Here is a 21,056-nt window from a genome sequence, read left to right on the forward strand (position 1 = left end):
ATGCATGAGGAGATAAGAGGGGAAAAAGAGACATTTGTAATTTTTTGATAATTTAACGTCTTTTTTTTTGCATTTTATGTCTTTTATTGTAATTTTTATGCCTTTTTTGTCATTTTACATCATTTTTTTGGTCTTTTATTTTTAACTTTTTGGTCATTTTCTGTCTTTTTTTGTCTTGGTAATTTATAGATTTTTTTAATTTTACGTCTTTTTTGTATTGAGGAGGGAAGAGAGGAAGAAGAGAGACATTTGTAATTTTTGATAATTTAACGTCTTTTTTGGCATTTTATGTCTTTTATTGTAATTTTTATGCCTTTTTTTGTTATTTTCCATTATTTTTTGGTCTTTTATTTTTAACTTTTTGGTCATTTTCTGTCTTTTTTTGTCTTGGTAATTTATAGATTTTTTAATTTTACGTCTTTTTTGTATTCTTATACTTTTTGGGTCATTTTACTTCCTTTTTTGGGAATTTGGCATCTTTTTTATAATTCTGTGTCTTCTTTTTGGGAATTTTTTACAACTTTTTTGTAATTTCAACAACATCTTTGGGTCATTTTACATGCTTTTTTGGGAATTTAACAAAGTTTTGGTCATTTGACACTTTTTTGTAATTCTATGTCTTCTTTTGGGGAATTTTTACATCTTTTTTTTGGAATTTTAACGTATTCTTTAGCAATTCATCGTCTTTTTTAGGTAGTTTTACATCTTTCGTTTGGTAATTTTAGTTTTTTTAGTCTTTTTGCAGTTTTATGACTTTTTTGGTCCCTTTATTTCCATTTTTGTAAATCATGTCGATGTCTATGTCTTTTTTTTGTAATTTTAAGTCTTTTTTATAATTGTATGTCTTTTTTTGGGTCATTTTACAACTTTTGGTAATTTTACGTTTCTTTTATTTATTTTACGTACTTTTTTGTATTTTTAATGACTTTTTTGGTAATTTTACATCTTTTTTTTTTTTACTGACACTTCAGCTGGTGTTAACCTTATCTGAGCTTCTAACCAGCAACACACTGAGTTCCTCAGAGTCTAACCAGGTCTGTTACTGACCTCTCTCTCCTCTCAGACTCACTAACAGACGCTTCAGACAGTGAATAAATGGTGTAACTGCTGGTTTGGAGTCTCAGCTCTGGTTTTAGGAGCCTGTCGTGGCTCTGGGAGCTGACAGCGGTTGCCTGGTAACCAGCTGGTTTATCCTGCCTGTAAATCAAAGATTAGAAAAGCTGACAAATCTAATTATAGCGTCTGTGTGACAGAGCAGTAAACACTCTGCTCACCTCGTCCTGCAGGAACATTAACGTCTGCAGACACTGAACCTCCACAGTCTGAAACACTTTATATCTAAACCCTCAACAAACCCAGCAGAGCAGCGTTCAGTCAACTTCCTGCAGCACGTTTTCACTAAACTATGTCACTTCCAGGGTCTTTTTTGGTAATTTTACATCCTTTTTTGATAATTTTACATATTTTCCGTATTTTTGTGTATTTTTTTTACATTTTACATATTTTTCCCCATCATTTTATGGCTATTTTTGTAATTTTATGTCTTATTTTAGTAATTTTGTATCTTTTTGCGTAATTTTGTGTCTTTTTGATAATTTTACATGTTTTTACGTATTTTTGGTATTTTTGTGTAGTTTTTTTCTAAATTTATCTAAATACATATTTTTCCCATCATTTTATGTCTTTTTTTTGTAATTTTGTGTCTTATTTTACTAATTTTGTATCTTTTTGCGTAATTTTGTGTCTTTTTGGGGTAATTTTTTGTCTTTTTTTGGTATTTTACATATTTTTTTTGTTGTTTCATTTTATCCAGGCGTTGGATTGTAAAAAATATTGTATAGCCCTTTTTATTGATTTATCGAAAGCTTTTTATACAGTCGACCGTAACGTCTTGGCAAACAAACTTTTTAATATTGGTCTTTCTGAACATGCTGTTGGTTGGTTCTCCAATTATTTATTGTCGAGAACACAATCTGTCCAGGTTTCTGTGTGCCCCAGGGCTCGGTCCTGGGTCCCTCTTTTGTTCTCGCTGTACATTAATAATGTTTGTGACAATGTATCAAATGCCTCATTTCACTTCTATGCAGATGATACAGTCATTTATTGTTCATCCTCTTCACTAGTTCAGACCCTTCAATACCTGCAATCTGCTTCTAATCTAGATGAATCTAGATGAACTCAGGTTGGCATTGAATGTGAAGAAATCAAAGCTCATTATCTTTTCAAATAGTGAAGACCTGACACCCAATTAGCCAAAGATAACGACGGTACAAGGTGATGAAATTGAAAGGGTCACCATTGATCAGAAGCTGTCTTTTAAGCCCCATATTGAAAACCTTGTGACAAAACTAAAACTAAAATTAGGATTCTTTTTTAGAAACAAGTCTTGTTTCTCCTATCTGACAAGGAAATATTTGATTTCTGCAACTTTTTTGCCTCTACTGGGATTACAGTGATCTGCTTTTCATGAATGAACTCAGAGCCTCCTGAAGAAGCTGTTCTGTGTTTATCATTGTGCTCTGAGTTTCATTACTGGCTTGGTAAATCACACTCATCATTGTTCTCTGTATGGCTGAAATGTGTCTTTGTGTGTCCTCAGGCTCTCATTGGTTAGTTTTTATCTATAAATGTATTCTTGGGCTGCTCCCCTCTTACCTGTGTACATACATGTGTCCAAACCAATCTAAACATGGTCTACACTCACAAATCACTGTCCAGATGCTGGAGCCAAGAGAGAGAACTGAGTTAGATAATAAAGCTTTTAGTTACGCTCCTTTATCATGGAGCAATCTGCAAAAGGGATTGAAATTGTCTGAGTTGGTCACAAACTGTGAATTCTGAAGGATAAAGAAATAATTTCTCTTGGTCAGTGTGATGCTCCTTATAAGTCTCTATTTGAGGCTTTTTCACTGATGTTGTGATGGCTGGATTTGTATTTAATTGTATTTAATTGTTGATGTTAACTGTGTTTAATGTTGTAACTTGTCTCTTGTTATGCTGCCTTCTTGGCCAGGTCTCTCTTGGACAAGAGATTTTTTTAATCTCAATGAGACGTTTACCTGGTTAAATAAAGGAGATATATATTTTTTGTCTTTTTTTGGTAATTTTGTGTTTTTTTTGGTTATTATATTTCTTTTTTAGGTTATTTTAAATTTTTTGGGGGTCATTTTGGTATTTGACAATTACCTCTGATTGATTGATTGATTGATTGATTGATTGATTGATTGATTGATTGATTGATTGATTGATTGATTGATTGATTGATTGATTGATTGATTGATTGATTGATTGTGAGCTAAAGAAATAATGAGTAGTTTGAAGCTGGAGAAACCTTGTTGAAACACACACACACACACACACACAAACCAGGGCTTTCATCAGGAGACCACAAAAAAAAAATGTTACAAACACCAAAAGTCTGGTACTTGTTTGCTTGATTATTTTATTTTGGGTCTGGTTTGTGTCCTTGAACGAAGTTTCCAAACCTACCAAAACATAATTCAAATTATAATTCAATAGAGCTGCAGGACTTATAAATTTTATATGATTTTAGAAATGTTTTCTTCCAGGGAAACGTCTTGTAAAATGATGGAATAAAGCTTCTCTTATCAACCTCTTATTTTCTGTTTGTCTGAATGTAAAACCACTAACTGGTTGGTTCCTGCTGAATGAAGCTTTTAACAAACAAACAGAGTGAAGTGGTGAGTCTGAGTGACCCGAGGTCTCAGCCAGAGACGACAGCTGAGGGAGGGAAAACAAACACACACACACACACACACACACACACACACACACACACACAGTGCCAGAGACCTGATGAGGAGTGAAGCTGCAGACGTGGAGGAACGAGATGAAACTTTCTGTGTTTTTTATTCATCCAGAACGACTTCAGACAGAACCAGAACCCAACCAACGCTGACCAGACCAAACGAGTCAAAAACAACCAAAGAAACTGTCCTGAAGCTCACATTAATCCTTCATCATCAGTCTGCTCCTTCCTGCTCCGCCCTGATGACACCTCATGACCTCTGACCCTTCAAAATAAAACTCTCAAGCAAACAGCTCAACCTGCAGAGAGACGGATCCAACGGGTTCAACCTGACCGACAGTCCACCAAATAACTTTACACTTTCAATCCCAATCTGTCTCTACCACAGCTCCCATAGACTCCTATGAGAGTCTCTACCACAGCTCCCATAGACATCTATGAGAGTCTCAGGACATGGTAAGGTTCACTGCTGGAACAAAAAGCTTTGGTTTGGTTGAATTTGTGCTCCATCAGCACTAAGGTTAGGACCAAACAGTTCCTGTTGGGCTCTAAAAGAGTTTAAAGAGGAAATAAATGATGTAAATGGTCTTTTTTTTGGTCATTTAATATCATTTTTTGGTCATTTTTTTGTCTTCTTTGGTTAAAAAAAATTACCAAAAAAAAGAAATAACATCAGCAAAAGACACAAAATTACCAAAAACATGTAAAATCACAGAAAAGGCACAAAAATTACCAAAAAAAAAAGATGTAAAATCACAAAATAAAACACAAATTTACAAAAGAAAGATGTAAAATCACCAAAAGGACACAAAATTACGAAAAAGAGACAAAAACAAACAAAAAAAGACACACAATTACAAAAAATACTAATAAATAAAATAACAAGAAATGACCAAAAAAGACACATAATTACCAAAAAAGAGACAAAAACAAATAACCAAAAGCAGTTATAAGGGAGCAACAAGACATAAAATGACCAAAAAAGAGAAAGAAATACCAAAAAAATGACACAAAACAACAAACGTAACACCTCTCTCGTCTGTTGGTGTTCCACATTTCTCGCTCAGTTGAGAAACTTGAACATTATTTTCTGCTGACTCGGCATTGGGGCAGTGAGGGGTCAGAGGTCACGGCAGGCTGACAGCAGCAGATGATGGAGGAGGATCTAAACAGAACATGTTGCATAACACCGAAACTCTACACCTCCTCATTCACCTCCCCGGACTCAGCCAGGGCTTTTATTGTGAAAGAGCTGGCGCAATGAAGGCCGGAGCGAGTGAAGGCAACTATTCTTCATGGAGGAGGAGCAGTGATGTCATAAAAGTGTGACAGATTCACTTTCTTCCTGCTGACTTCATGTGGTTTGTTTTATGAATCAAAGGCTGATGGATGACTCTCTGGCGGCGGAGGTCAAAGGTCAGCGCCGCCAAGATAAACGGCAGAAACGAGGCATTAATCTGAGCAGAAGTCTCCACGGTAACCAGACACAGACTTCTTGAGGCTTTAAAACCTAAGCGCTGCAGAGAAATCTGTGTCAACTTACAGTGAATTCTTTGGAAAAAAGATCATGTGAAGCCTGAGAAACCTGGAAGTCTGTACGGAAAATATCAGGTCGGAAATGTCTGTTCTCCTTCAGAGAATAGTCCAAAATACAAGGTTTATCCTGGAAAGAGACGTAAAAAAGTGACAAAGGGGGAGGGGAGAGGACAGGAGAGGCTGTTTACACAGAGCAGAGAGGAAAGGACAGGAGAATCTTGACTATACTTAACAATACTTCAATATGTGGAAAAAAACCTCTTAGTTTTTTCCTTTGGTAATTTTGTGTCTTTTTAAATAAATTGTGTATATTGTGTCTTTTTTGTAATTTTTTGGGGTTGCAGTTGTTGACAAAATCATCAAATACTATCATTAAATTATAAAAAAAAGACATAAAATAACCAAAAAAAGGATTAAAATGACCAAAAACAATCAAAAAGTGACAAAAAGTGACAAAAAATGACGTAAAATGGCCTAAAAAAAGATATAAAATGACAAAAAAAAAAAGATTAAAATGACCAAAAACAATCACAAAGTGACAAAAAATGATTTAAAATGGCCTAAAAAAAGATATAAAATGACCGAAAAAATATTTAAATGTCTCAGATTTAAAAGCGTCTACTGCTGTTTAATTGGTTTATTAACATTTTAAAGCATTCCTCCATCAGCACTGTGTCTTTGTTCCAAGTATTTAGTTTTCACTTGTTGACCAAATCATCCCAACATGTAATAAAAGAGTAATTAACTTCCTGTGCTGCTGGTTGCTGTGGATATAAACGATGAGAAGGAGAGTTGAGGTGGGAGCAGCTGATAGAGAGCAGAACATACTGTACATTCTTCAGACGTTGCATTAGAAAACTGGCATCAGCGCAGCAGATATGAGCTGTTAGATAAACTGAGAGGAGGGAAACGACACAATGAGACCAGCAAGAGGGTCTAAGGTCTGCCTCTGTTACACAATCAGAGCTTTAACAACACAACACAACCACAGAACCTACAGCAGGGGTCTCAAACTGGCGGCCCGCGGGCCAATTGCGGCCCTCGTGATGATATTTTGTGGCCCCCACCTTGATATGAAAGTTTAATGTGAGTTTTATATGAATGGCACTTTACTGTGTTGTGTGTGGAAGGTCCCTTTAATTACTTTTTTTGGTAATTTTGTGGTGTTTTTTTGGTAATTTTGTGTCTTTGAAATAATTTTGTGTCTTTTAAAAAAAAATAATTTTGTGTCTTTTTTGGTAATTCCGTGTCATTTTTTCGTCATTTTGTTTCTTCTTCAAGTAATTTAGTTTTTGTGCCATTTTGTGTCTTTTTTTTAAAATAATTTTGTGTCAAAAAGGCCCCCAGAGGGATTTAGAGACTCTGGAGGTGACGTTTGGTTTATGATCGGATTGCGCAACTGTGGCCGCCGTCGCGAACTGTGCACAACGTCAGCAGCTGATCATAAACCAACCAGCATGGCTAATTATGCACATCATTTCTGCTGATCATACACATAGTGATTATGAATTAACCGGCATCACTAACTGTACACAGAGTGTACAAGTAAACACCTCCTGCAGCAGCAGCACATACACACTGTACTGCTACAGAGCTAACTGTTAGCCTGTTAGCACATACACACTGTACTGCTACAGAGCTAACTGTTAGCCTGTTAGCACATACACATTGTACTGCTACAGAGCTAATTGTTAGCCTGTTAGCACATACACACTGTACTGCTACAGAGCTAATTGTTAGCCTGTTAGCACATACACACTGTACTGCTACAGAGCTAACTGTTAGCCTGTTAGCACATACACACTGTACTGCTACAGAGCTAACTGTTAGCACATACACACTGTACTGCTACAGAGCTAACTGTTAGCCTGTTAGCAATTTGCAGACTGGACGCTAAGGGGTTAACATCCCCTCCGGCTCTGCAGCTGGGAGAGACTGCTGCAGGAGGACTGTGCCGCTTCGACTCGTTCTTACTCTTCTTAACGAGTCTCCGACCCCGGCGGCTCGTTAAGAAGAGTAAGAACGAGTCTCCAAAAGTCTCCAATAACAGAAAAAGGCGCTGGATTTGTCTCCAGTTCCAGGGGATTTGAAAAGTCGCTAAATATAGCAACAAAGTTACTAAGTTGGCAACACTGCTTCGCCGGCTTTTACAAACGGCGCGTGTTGTTGTGGCGTCGAGTACTACGTCACATCCTGCTTAGCGTTCTATCCAATCAGCAACCAGGCTGTTTTCAGGGGAGAAAAACGGCCCTGCTCTTCTACAGGGAGGAAAAAAATCCAGACAAAAGACCCTCAGGACGACTCGTATTCAAATTAGGGGCGTTTTGGCGAGTGAGACCCGCCTCATTCTGGGTAATGAACTGTAATGGAAACAGCCTTAAAACCTGCAGATTCACCAAAAAATGTCTCATCCTGAGTGAGAAACCAGGATTCATCGACTGGTGAAACTATCAACTTTAACTCTTCTGATGCCTGAAAACATTGGACAGTAATAATGAGACTCACACAGACGACACGGTTCATAATGAGTTCGACCTCGGTGTCAGCAGCGTTTATCGGAGTGTGTGTCACAGATCTGAGAGGAGAGGTGAGGCTCTTCACTGCAGTGTTTACTTCACTCTGAGAGCAGATGAAGGTAAATTGCAGCTCTCAGAGAATCGATCTCACGGCGCTCTGCTCGGGTAGAAACTCTCCAACGGCTCGGAGCAGAGAGACGACAGAGACAAGAGACACTTTAGGGTGAATTCACCTGCAAATGATCTATATTATTATTTATTTACTGTATAGATTTTATTGTTTTTGCCACGCAGATGTGAAGAATGAAAATAAATGTATTTATTATTAGAAGAAATCAATAAATATTTATTTAGGTGTTTCAGTAATTCTGCATTCATTTATTAATTTGTTTTTACATTTTGATTCATTTATTTAGTTATTACCACATTTATTTTTACATTTCCAAATGTAGTTATTTATTTAAAAATGTACGCATTTTTAATATTGTTTTATATTTGAATATTGCTTTTGTATTTATTTATTTATTTAATTAAATATCATTATTATTATACACAGTTAGCATGCCGGTTTGCTTACAATAAGCGGTGGACGCTGTGCAAAATTAGCATGCTGGTTTGTTTACATTAAGCGGTGGATGCTGTGCACAGTTAGCATGCCGGATTGTTTACGATAAGTGGGGGACGCTGTGCATAGTTAGCACGCTGGTTTGTTTACATTTAATGGTTGAGGCTGTGCACAGTTAGCATGCTGGTTTGTTTACGATAAGTGGGGGGTGCTGTGCATAGTTAGCATGCTGGTTTGTTTACATTAAGTGGTGGTCGCTGTGCACAGTTAGCATGCCGGTTTGTTTACATTAAGTGGTGGACGCTGTGCACAATTAGCATGCTGGTTTGTTTACATTAAGTGGTGGTCGCTGTGCACAATTAGCATGCCGGATTGTTTACATTAAGTGGTGGATGCTGTGCACAGTTAGCATGCTGGTTTGTTTACATTAAGTGGTGGTCGCTGTGCACAGTTAGCATGCCGGATTGTTTACATTAAGTGGTGGATGCTGTGCACAGTTAGCATGCTGGTTTGTTTACATTAAGTGGTGGATGCTGTGCACAGTTAGCATGCTGGTTTGTTTACATTAAGTGGTGGATGCTGTGCACAGTTAGCATGCTGGTTTGTTTACATTAAGTGGTGGTCGCTGTGCACAGTTAGCATGCTGGTTTGTTTACATTAAGTGGTGGATGCTGTGCATAGTTAGCACGCTGGTTTGTTTACATTAAGTGGTGGTCGCTGTGCACAGTTAGCGTTGTACAGCTGCTGATTGGATGACTGTCGGTGTGTTCATGGTCCCGTTCATAGTGGTCCCATTTCTAATCTCTGCCTCTGGGACCACTGGAGGCCTATAGTTGGTGGATCATTGATCGGCTCTATGAAAGGAGCTACAGAGAGATTATAAAACACTGACCGTGGAAGGTTCGGTTCCACATCCTCTTGGTGACGACTCCTCCTCGCGGCCGGGCGCCGGACGGAGTCATGGTCTCGTTCAGAGCCTGAGTGTAGAGCATCAGACCGTCGTAGAATCCTCCCGCTATGATGTTCATCTTGACGACAGAAAGAAAAGGCATAAAATGACCATAAAAAGATGTAAAATGACCACAAGAAGATTTAAAATGACCAAAAAAACAAACACAAAGTGACAAAAAATGAAAAAAAAAATAGAGAAGATAGTTTGCACTGCTGACAAATCATCACAAAATGTAATTTAATACTAAAAAAAAATTTAATTGGTTTATTTACATTTTTCAGCATTCTTCCATCAGCACAGCTTCAGTATTTATTTTTCTACTATATATTTACAGCAGCTCAACAACAACATGTACACCTTCTACTGAAGGTGTGTGTGTGTGTGTGTGTGTGTGTGTGTGCTGCTCTGATTGGCTCTCCAGCAGCAGGTCTGTGTGTGAGATCGTCTGATTACATTTTAATTGCGTGTGAAGCTTTGGAGCGCTAACAGCTGCTATCGATGTCACATCACCAAGCAGAGAGTCTAAAGAGTTAAATCACTGATTATAATCTCCATCATGATGTTCTGAGTGTGACGGAGGTGAGAGTTTAGATAAACAGCAGAAACAGCAACAAGTCAAATATACCACATGTTCCTAACGCTGGTGTCATTTTGGGTCTTTTTCTCTCATTTTTTACATCTTTCATGGTCATTTTGTGTCTCTTGTGGACATTTTGTGTCTTTTTTTCTCTCATTTTTACGTCTGTTGGGGGTAATTTTGTTTCTTTTATTTGTGTCATTTTTACATCTTTTTTGGTCATTTTTACATCTTTTGGGGGTAATTTTGTTTCTTTTTTGTGTAATTTTTACATCATTTTTGGTCATTTTGTGTCTCTTTTGGTCATATTGTGTCTTTTTTGGTCATTTTTACATCTTTTGGGGGTAATTTTGTGTCTTTTTCTGTCATTTTTTCTGTCTTTTTTGGTCATTTTGTGTCTCTTTTGGTCATATTGTGTCTTTTTTGGTAATTTTTACATCTTTTTTGGTCATTTTGTGTCTCTTTTGGTCATTTTGTGCTGCCATACATTGCACAAAATACACAAATTTACTAAATGTCAAACGTTTCTGAAACAGCATGGATTTAACTCTGGAGTTCTGAAGGTCTTGGTGTGTTGATGTGGGATTCTGGATGGATTTTTAAACATTGTATATCTATTTCTGCATACTCCGCTCCCTCAACAGTCCCTGAGTTGGATACATTTAGTTTGTGGAGACATTTGGTCGGCCAAAGAGTCAACAAAGAGTTTTAAATGTCAGCTGGGTTTTACCTGGAAACCAGACACTTAAGATGAAAGTATAAATGGGGTTTTAAGTAAACTTGACTTAAAATAGCAGATAAACTTTGAGTCTGTTGCAATAAAAATGCAAACATTTATACTGAATTCTCTCCAAAATATCAGCATTTCCAAAATAAAATCCCACAGTGTGACATTACTGCACGTTCTTCGCCTGATGTTTTCATGTTTTTATGTTTTGATGTTTGCATGTTTTGATGTTTTGATGTTTGCATGTTTTGATGTTTTGCTGCAGCAACGATCCAAAATGTACAAACAGTTTTTAATTGATTTAAGCGAGATAAAACACCAGTGAAGCTGTGGATCTGACTTGATGGATTTAATGGATGTAAAGGGTTAAATCCCAGTGAACGACCAGCCTCAAGATGTGACCTTTGCAGACTAACGGATCTGAATTAAAATAAGCTGTGGACGATGCTCATTAAACATAAATATTAAAAATGTGGAAATGACAGAACGAATGCTGCTCTGAGTTCAGTTAATGAGGCCGAAAACAGAGAAAAACAGAGAAAAACAAGCACGAGCAGAAAATACTTCTTGGAGAGGAAAAGTTAAAAAAAAATCTAAATAATCAGGAGACATCTGAGGTCAAAGGTCGTCTGTAGAAAAGTCCAATTATAATCATCACGTGACTGTTTGATTCCATCTGTTTGTATCCTGTTTCTCCACAGAGATAACCAGGGTGTCATCTTATTCTGTGTGTGTGTGTGTGTGTGTGTGTGTGTGTGTGTCTGGTATCAAGCTCTTTGCTTTTTAACTGCATTAGCGTCCCTCAGCTGTCTGCCTGCTGCTGATTAACCGGCTTCACAAAGCTGCCAGACAACCTGCTTAACACACACACACACACACACACACACACACACACACATACACACACACACACACACACACACACACACACACACACACACACACACGGTGGCTGATAAGGGACAACGTGGAGGCCTGTAATGTATTTAAACAGATGACAGCATGAAGCTGAGATGTGATCAGATTTAACTGGTGATGTCATCAAACCTTTGACCTGCATTCTGTCTGATGGCCAGCAGGGGGCGACTATCAACAGTATCAGATAATGTGTTTCTCCAGAATAAAACCATACCAGGAGTAGGGCTGGAGATCGAGAACCGGTTCTTCTTGAGAACTGGCTCCCAGTAATTAGATTCCTAGGAATTGGCCGCTTGTGAGTGCTTTGGGACGGCACCTGCTACTCGTCTCTAGAGGGTCTAAATAGTCTAAATATAGAGACAAAGAGTCGCTAGAGGGTCTAAATAGTCTAAATATAGAGACAAAGAGTCTCTAGAGGGTCTGAATAGTCTAAATATAGAGACAAAGAGTCTCTAGAGGGTCTGAATAGTCTAAATATAGAGACAGAGAGTGTCTAGAGGGTCTGAATAGTCTAAATATAGAGACAGAGAGTGTCTAGAGGGTCTGAATAGTCTAAATATAGAGACAAAGAGTCTCTAGAGGGTCTGAATAGTCTAAATATAGAGACAAAGAGTCTCTAGAGGGTCTGAATAGTCTAAATATAGAGACAGAGAGTGTCTAGAGGGTCTGAATAGTCTAAATATAGAGACAGAGAGTGTCTAGAGGGTCTGAATAGTCTAAATATAGAGACTAAGAGTCTCTAGAGGGTCTGAATAGTCTAAATCTTGTGGCGTTTCACACATTCTAATGCCACAATTCCATCAGAAACACTGATCTTAATCTCTGATCTTAAAATAATGAGTTTGTCTCCCTGATGGAAACATGTAGGGAATGATTGTAAAGGAGAAAAAGGCTTCTGGTTTGTTTTCATTTAAGGCTTCATATTTTTAACAGCTTTCATGTAAATTGTGTGGTGGATTCTGTCAACACATTCACATGCTCTTATTTTGAAAGGGTCACGTTTGTTTGACTTTATGTTCTCCTACAGCCTCGTTAAGTTAACGAGTCAAAGCTCGTTAGATGAACTGAGTGGAGCCATCAAACAGAAAGCACAGAAACACAAGCTGCATTCAGAAAGGAGGAGGACAACATGTGTGTGTGTGTGTATGTGTGTGTGTGTGTGTGTGTGTGTGTGTGTGTGTGTGCATCGTTTAGACATCTGGCTGCAGGTTTCTGTGTGTTGTTTCAAGCTTTAAACGTCCAAACTGTGAGGAACGTATGAGACATTTCACACAAACACACACACACACACACACACACACACACACACACACACACACACACTCTAAATGTCTCTCCTCTCTGACCTCGTGGACCTGCTGTCCTTTACAAAATACCACAAAACAATTGATTTGTTTCTATCGGTCAGTGCGTCACTCTATTATATCTCCATGCATTAAGGTTTCACCCTCTGGTCACTGTTTCCAGGGAAAAACATACCATATTTTAGATATTTATCAACTTGTTCAACAACCCAGTCACCAGAATAAAATGTTGGCATAAAATTTGCAACATTTTACATATATTTTTGGTTATCTTATATATTTATTTGTTATTTCTTTTTTTCTTTTTTTATACATTTCACTTCTTTTTTTAGTACTTAATTACATTTTGTGATGATTTTGTCAACAAGTGCAAACTATATCCTTGTAACAAAGATGAAAATGTAAATAAACCAATTAAACACCAGCAGACGCTTTTAAATCTGCATAAAAACAAATGGTAGACCAAAATAGGCCACAATATTACAAAAAAGACACATGAATTCCACAAAAAGACACAATTGGCCAACAAAAGACACTAAATCATCAATAAAAGCACAAAAGTATCACAAAAAAGATACAAAAACACAAAAAAAAAAAAAAATCAAAAAATAACCAAAACACAAAGATGTCAAGTTTTCTCCACATATTAAAGTATTGTCATGTTTCCAGCCTCTCCTGTCCTCTCCTCTCTGCTCTGTGTAAATAACCTCATTTACTCTTTTTTATATTGAATCAGATTTGTCTTTGTCCATCAGCAGAGACTGAGGATGGAGACACTTTCCTTTCATCATGGTCACACACACACACACACACACACACACACACACACACACACACACACACACACACCCCTCACCAGGGAGTCCTGGATGGTGTAGTTGAAGGATTTCTTGGCGTCTGTCTTCAGGTTGCTGACGAACTCTCTGTATTCTGGGTTCTGAGGCTCTCGGTACGTCAAGATCTTCACGTTCTGCAGAGACACACAGAGACACAACGGACTGATCATCAGGTAGAAAAACAGACATTTATTATTGTTAATTATTAGGGCCTCGGGGCAATCACACCAGGCACTACTGTTACACTGTGGATTTCTTCTTCTTCCTCTTCCGGACGCAATTTCATCCCGCTACTAGTCCTACAACTTGAAGAGTTGCAGGACAAATTATATATCAAAACGTGCGGTTTGATCGGGATCGGTGTGCTATTACTTTTCTCTACAGAATATGAATTGAATGAAAAACTGACCAAAATTTTGCATTGAAATGAATGAGACAGACGAAAAAAAATTAGTGAAAAAGAACAATAATTGTAGATTTTTAAACGTCTACTTCTCCGGCATAATTTCACCTAGAGACTCCATTTAAACTTTAAACAGTAGACACAAGTCTTGTGTATCGGTGTATTAATCCACGTTTCGATAGGTCATATAGTTTTTTATCAATCCCTGTTCAATGACCATGATCATTTTTGGAGAAATTCTGAGATTATAATGGGTGTGTATTGCACGGAATGTTCGTGTCACAGTGTGTGACATCATCGCCAGAGTGTAGAGGGAGAGAAAAAACTGTCAAAAAATAAATTTGAAAACTGCGCTCCAGGCCGCAAATTCCACTCTACAGAAATAATTTATACATAGAAACGTAGGAAAATTAGTCTTCTCCCTCACAATCCTCTGGTAAAGCTGTCAGAGTTATAGTTTGGGCGTAGGACGCATAGATGATCCACCAACACCACCAACAGCCTCATTGGCTCCCATATTAAAAACGATTTCAAAGATTTTTGGAAAAGGGAGATGTAACAGTTTTTTTAGATCGCTCTAACAAAGCTATTTTTTAATTTTTTTTAAAGAAAAACATATGTAGCTGTTCAGGAAGAACTCAGGACGCTCAAAGTGAAGTTGGATCAATGATAAAAAAAAATGCTTTCTGTTCGAGGCCAGAAATTCCAGTCTGTCCACCTCTGGCTGCTGTCACTGTTCCGGGACATTTTACAGCGGCAGTTAATTCTGTTGATTGCTCTGCTCTGATTGGTCGACCACAACGCCTTTCATCCTTTGATCCTTTGATACACGCACACACACACAGGGAACTTGATTTTAGTTACACACACACACACACAAATGCGCATGTTTCAATTAATATTTTTGCTATTATTTTTGTTTTCAGTTCGTCCAGTTCTGTTTGAAGAATTACAATTTTTGGAAGCCGTCACGCTGCATTCATGAAATGAGTTAAAAAAAAACTGAAATAATAAAAAAAGAATAAAATAAAATGAGCATTTGTCTCTCCCTTAAGTTCTTGAAGGAACCTGTTTTTTTCCACCTGACGATGATTCAAGTCAGACCTAAAGAACCTGTGAAGCTGTAGTTTAAATCTCTATCCTCCAGATACAGAGTCTCCCTGTGAGGACGGTCCTGGTCTCGTACCTGGAAGGCCTCCTTGGCGACGGCGTCGTCCTGGTCGCCGCGCGCCCACGGCTGCCCGTTCCTGGAGTTCAGACTGTCCCCGAACACGTCGATGTAGAAGAAGACGTACTGCTCATGAGGAAGATCTGCCCGCCGGAACTCAACCATCAACTTCCTGAAGACGTCCGGCGAGCAGCAGACGAACGTCACTGAGGACAGAAAAGACAGTCAGAGGTCAGAGGTCACCAACTACACGTCCCAGAAGTCTCTGCAGCCCTGAATTTTTATTTTTTACACTATAACAGTAGACAGCCAGATGGTTCCATTTTAAATAACTTGACACGTGAGTTTTCTTTACAAGTTTGCCAAAAATAAACCATTTATCATAGAAAGAAACTGTAAAAACAGGCGTTATCGTCAGATTTTGATCTTTCCGACGGTCCTTGAACACATCATCTGTTACGAAAGTTTCTGTTACAAAAAGTGACCAAAACTTGTGTTAAAATGTTGATATTTCTGTCAGAGAGGCTGTTTACACAGAGCAGAGAGGAGAGGACAGGAGAGGCTTGATGATTTTATGGCAGGCTTTTTGTCATTTTTTGTCATTTTGTATCTTTCTGTGGTAGTTTTGTATCTTCTTTGATAAGTTAACATATATTTGTGGTCATTTTGTATCTTCCTATGGTAATTTTGTGTCTTTATTTGGTAATTTTGGACATTTTATGTCTTTCTTTGTACATTTTGTTTCTTTCTTTGGTATTTTTGTGTCTTTTTTGGTAATTTTGTGTTTTTTGGTAATTTTGGATCTTTTTTGGTGATGTTACATCTTTAATTTTGGTAAAATGTTATGTTATTGTTGTTTTTTTGTGTTTTTTTACAACATTCATAATACTTGGAATAGTGGAAAATTTCCATTTTATTACAATTGCCACTTTGTTCCCACTTGTAGCCGTGATAGTGCTGATTCCATACAGCTGCATGACTTATGGATTCATATAGATTTGATATGGATTCATATGTTGCAGTGAAAGACGAGGAGCAGCTTGTTGAGGTGGTGAGGATCATGATATTCGACATCAGACAGCTGACATCTTTTCTTACAGGATTAGAAACACTCCTGAATGTCTGAATGGAGTGGTCTTGTGTTGGTGAATGGATCTAACGGAGGAGGAAACAATAATCAATAAGAAGAGACAGCTGGAGGCCAGATTATCTGCCATCATCACACTGACTCATCCTTCAGAGGGACATCAATGATCCAGCATCAGCTGTTCTGCTCCACTCAGAGGATCCATTAAGCCTCAGACACAATCAATAACATACGGGCGGAGTTTATCAGTAACAAGACACCGTGGAGCCGCTCGCCTTCTATCAGCCTCCATTTCTACTTTTATATCAATCAGCTTCACTAACAGCTCTAGAGCTTGAACTTCTACTGAAACATGTTTTTAATGTAGAGAAACAGGAAGCAGAGAGACAGGAAGTGTCTCCAGCCTGCAGTCCTTCAGACCTCCAGCAGGGGGCTCCACCTCCGGTCCTATCTATCTCTAACAACCTCATTTATCAGCTCAGAAAACATACTGGTCTCAGTCTCGAGTTTCAAGTCTTCTTCAAGACAATCTGATGTTAGTGTGTAGATAATGGTCCCATTCAGTCCTGTTTGTGTCTTATTCTGGTAGTTCTGTGATTTTTTGGGGGGGGTAATTTCTGTGTCGTTTTATTAATTAATCTTGTGTCTTTTTTGGTAGTTTTGTTGTGTTTTTTGTAATTTTGTTCGGTTTTTTAGTAGTTTTTTAGTAGTTTTGTTGTGTTTTTCGTAATTTTTGTCTTTTTTTGTAATTTTTGTGTCTTTTTTTGTAATTTCGTCAAGTATTTTTTGAGAATTTTATGTCTTTTTTTGGTAATTTTGTGTCTTTTGTTGCTCTTATGACATTTTTTTAATTGTGGATTATTTTTGTCAATTTTTTATTTTAATTTTTTTTTGTAATTTTGTGTCTTTTTTAGTCATTTTTTGTCTTTTGGGTAATTTTGTGTCTTTTTTGTAATTTTGTGTCTTTTGTTGCTCTTATGACTTTTTTGTAATTTTGTCTCTTTTTTGTCAATTTTTTCCTTTTTTTGGAACTCCTACTGTCCCTTTAACGTCTGCAGGTTTAGATGGTGACTTGTAGAAGTCACACGTCGCCATTTTTATCAATTTTGAGCTCAAACTTAACTTATTTGTTGAAAGATATTTGGCTCGTCAACAGCGTCAGAAGGTGAAATATGAAATATGATAAAAATGAGGAGCTGCCAGCCCAGACCTCCTCGGCCTCCTCCCTCCTCCCTCCTCCCTCCTCCTCCTCCCTCCTCCCTCCTCCCTCCTCCCTCCTCCCTCCTCCCTCCTCCTCCTCCTCCTCCCTTCAGGAAGTCTCCGGAGGCGGGATGGCGTTCCTGTCCCAGCGCCTCTATTGTTCCCGGCTTTAATAACCTCTGAGCAGGAAGTGAAGAGTGAAACCACAGAAACCTCCAGCGCCACTAAAAGCTTCCTCCGACTGTAACGGAGCTCCTCCTGCTGCAGAGACTTTACACTCTGCTGAAACTCAATCTCTGCACTTTGTTCTTCTTCTAAAAATACTCGTCTAAAAATACTCTCTCCTCTCTGACTCTCGTTTCTTTACCAACATTATCGAACTTTACTCAAACAAGGCGGGTTCATCAGCTCGGCCTCATTCATATTTATCTTGCACACACACATTCTCCTCTGTGTGTCCTCGTCTTTCACTGCAACTTATAAAATCTCTATAAATCTATAAGTCCTGAACCTCCGATAGAATCAGCACGATCACAACAAATCAAACAGTCTTTGTGCAGAATAACACAGTTAGATTGACAGAAACATTTTTTTTTTTTTTTAATGGAAAAAATTATATTTCAGTTTTGCTCACAAAACTCCGACTAAATGACCAAAAATAAAGACTAACAATCACCAAAAAGACACAAAATGACCATATAACAACGTAAAACTAGAAAATTTCCTCTGGGGAAATTGTGAAAGGGCCACGGGGGCTACTGCCGGTGTGTGTACACTATGGTGAGATTCTTCAGAGATTTCACTAAAATCACATAAAGTTACCTGTGCGTGCGTGTATCTGTAACTGTAATCACATCAAAGCATCAAAGGCTTTGCGGTCGACCAATCAGAGCAGAGCAATCAACAGAATTAACTGACACCAACTGCCAATGTACCGGAACAGTGACAGCAGCCAGAGGGGGACAGACTGGAATTTCTGGCCTCGAACAGAAAGCATTTTTGGCAAAACCATAATACCTATCATTGATCCGACTTCACTTCGAGCATCCTGAGTTCTTCCTGAACATCTACATATGATTTTTTTAAAGAAAAATGAAAAAATAGCTTTGTTAGAGCGATCTAAAAAAACTGTTACATCTCCCTTTTTCAGAAATCTTCCTGCGTTTTTAATATGGGAGCCAATGAGGCTGTTGGTGGTGTTGGTGGATCATCTGTGCATCATTGAACAGGGATTGATAAAAAACTATATGACCTATCGAAACGTGGATTAATACACCGATACACAAGACTTTTTCGCTCAAAAATTCGTATTCCGTAGAGAAAAGTAATAGCATGCTGATCCCGATCAAACCGCACGTTTTGATATATAATTTGTCCTGCAACTCTTCAAGTTGTAGGACTAGTAGCGGGAAAAACGTAAAATTGCGTCCACAGTATAACAGTAGCTGGGCCAGTGCTCGGTGCAATAGTCCCGTGGCCCTAATCACCAAAAAAGGCAGAATCACCAAAAAATGTACATAAAATTACAAAAAAAACACAAATTTACCATATAACAACATAAAATGAACAAAAAAGACAGAATTGCCTACGAAAAATTACCAAAAACCCCACAAAATGACAAAAAAAGATGTAAACAGCCTCTCCTGTCCACTCCTCTCAGCTCTGTGTAAATAGATTTTCTGTCTGGAAACTGGAAAAGTTCAAATTCTGACGATAATATTTAAACAATATGGTGGATTTTTGTCTTCAGGCTGTGAGCTGTATTTATGTTTTCATGTATTTATGTATTTCTCCGTGTGTGATGAGAGTTCTTTCTTTCTCTATATGATGTGAGGACGTGACAGGATGAGTGTTAATTCTGCTGCTGCGTCAGGTGGAGCGAGGGTCAAAGGTCAGAGTGCAGATACGACCCTGAAACCAGGAAGAGCTCAAAGTCCTGCAGGAGGAGCCTGGAACACAGCGACCCCTGACCCCTGACCCCTGACCCCGCACACTTCCTGCTGCCCACACATGTGCTCAGATGAAAAGAGTCCAGCTTCCACTTCCCACTGACAGAGTGACAGCCGGAGATGAAAGGATTCGATCTGTACAGGACGAGAGAAACACGACCCAGAGAGGAACCTGAACACCACACTGATGAGCAACAACAATATAATGCCACATATAAAATATCTAGACATCTAGAAGTCCTGCAGCTCTGTGGAGTCAACACAATCATGGCTAGAAGTGGGAACAACGTGGGAATTTCACTGGTAAATTATTTTTTTTTAATGGTAATAAAACGGAATTCATATATGAATGCTTTTCCTCGTGTCAGGAATGTTGTAAATAAAAAAATGACAAAATTATCTAAAAAATATGTGAAATGACTAAAAAAAGACACATTACAAAAGAAGACACTAAATTACCAAATATCAACGTAAAATGTCTAATAAGACACTAAACTAACCAAAAAAAGATACAAAATGACCCAAAAATATGTGAAATGACTAAAAAATATATGTGAAATGACTAAAAAATATATGTAAAATGACCAAAAAAAGACACAAAATTACAAAAGAAAGGAACTAAATGAACAAATATCAACGTAAAATGACTAATAAAGACACAAAATTACCAAAAAAATATATAAAATGACCCAAAAAAATATGTGAAATGACCAAAAAAAGACACAAAATTATAAAAGAAAGACACTAAATTAACAAATATCAACGTAAAATGACTAATAAAGACACAAATTTACCAAAAAAAGATACAAAATGACCCAAAAAATATGTAAAATCACTAAAAAAAATATGTAAAATGACCAAAAAAGAGACACAAAATGTCCACAAAATGACCAAAATCAGTTTTCTCCACATAATGTACAAGAGGGGAGGAGAATGAGAAAGGTGGAGAACAAGAGGAGGAGGAAGATGATTATTATATAGATCCAAGTGCCCACAAGTATCACAAATGTTGTAAAACAAAATGACAAAACAACTACGTAAAATGACTAAAAAAGACACAAAATGACCTAAAAAAGATGTAAAATGACAAAAAAAGACACAAAATTACCTAAAAAAAGATGTAAAATGACAAAAAAAGACCTAAAAAAAAAATTACCTCAAAACACGTGAAATTATTAAAAAAGACACAAAATGACCTTTGACGATCCACTAAAGAAAACACCCGTTAGAGTCCAGGTAGAGAAAATCCTTAAACATCCTGAAATACTGAAATCCTGTCAAAATAAAAGAAAGCTTTGATAGTTGAAGTTGAAGGTATTGTGTGATTATTCACTGAGTCTCTGAGTGCCGTTTCTCTCATTAATCTTCATATCATTTAATGTGAGAATGAAGCGGAGCAGCTGCTCCTGCTGAGGGAGAAGAAAAGCAAAAGGTCAGGCAGGAAATAAGATGTTCTCTGCTCTTAATCTCCTCTTTCTACCTGCTTCCTCTTCACTCCTTCCTCTTAATGAATCCTGCTGCTCTTAATGCTCAGCACAAGAGCTCCAAC

The 21,056-nt window shown here is 37.7% G+C and overlaps 1 protein-coding gene across 1 annotated transcript in view; it reads right to left on the reverse strand.

The window, feature by feature from the left end:
• LOC131976313 (atrial natriuretic peptide receptor 1-like) overlaps positions 1-21,056 on the reverse strand; it is an 86,524-nt gene that overhangs the window by 20,260 nt on the left and 45,208 nt on the right. Inside the window, exons 3-5 of the mRNA XM_059339284.1 lie at positions 15,290-15,477; positions 13,721-13,834; positions 9,279-9,414 (exon numbers count right to left, since the gene is read on the reverse strand). Of these exons, the coding sequence (XP_059195267.1) occupies positions 9,279-9,414; positions 13,721-13,834; positions 15,290-15,477 (438 nt within the window). The remainder of the gene's footprint in view (positions 1-9,278; positions 9,415-13,720; positions 13,835-15,289; positions 15,478-21,056) is intronic.

Source organism: Centropristis striata, chromosome 8 (assembly GCF_030273125.1).
Source record: "Centropristis striata isolate RG_2023a ecotype Rhode Island chromosome 8, C.striata_1.0, whole genome shotgun sequence".
Classification (NCBI taxonomy): domain Eukaryota; kingdom Metazoa; phylum Chordata; class Actinopteri; order Perciformes; family Serranidae; genus Centropristis; species Centropristis striata.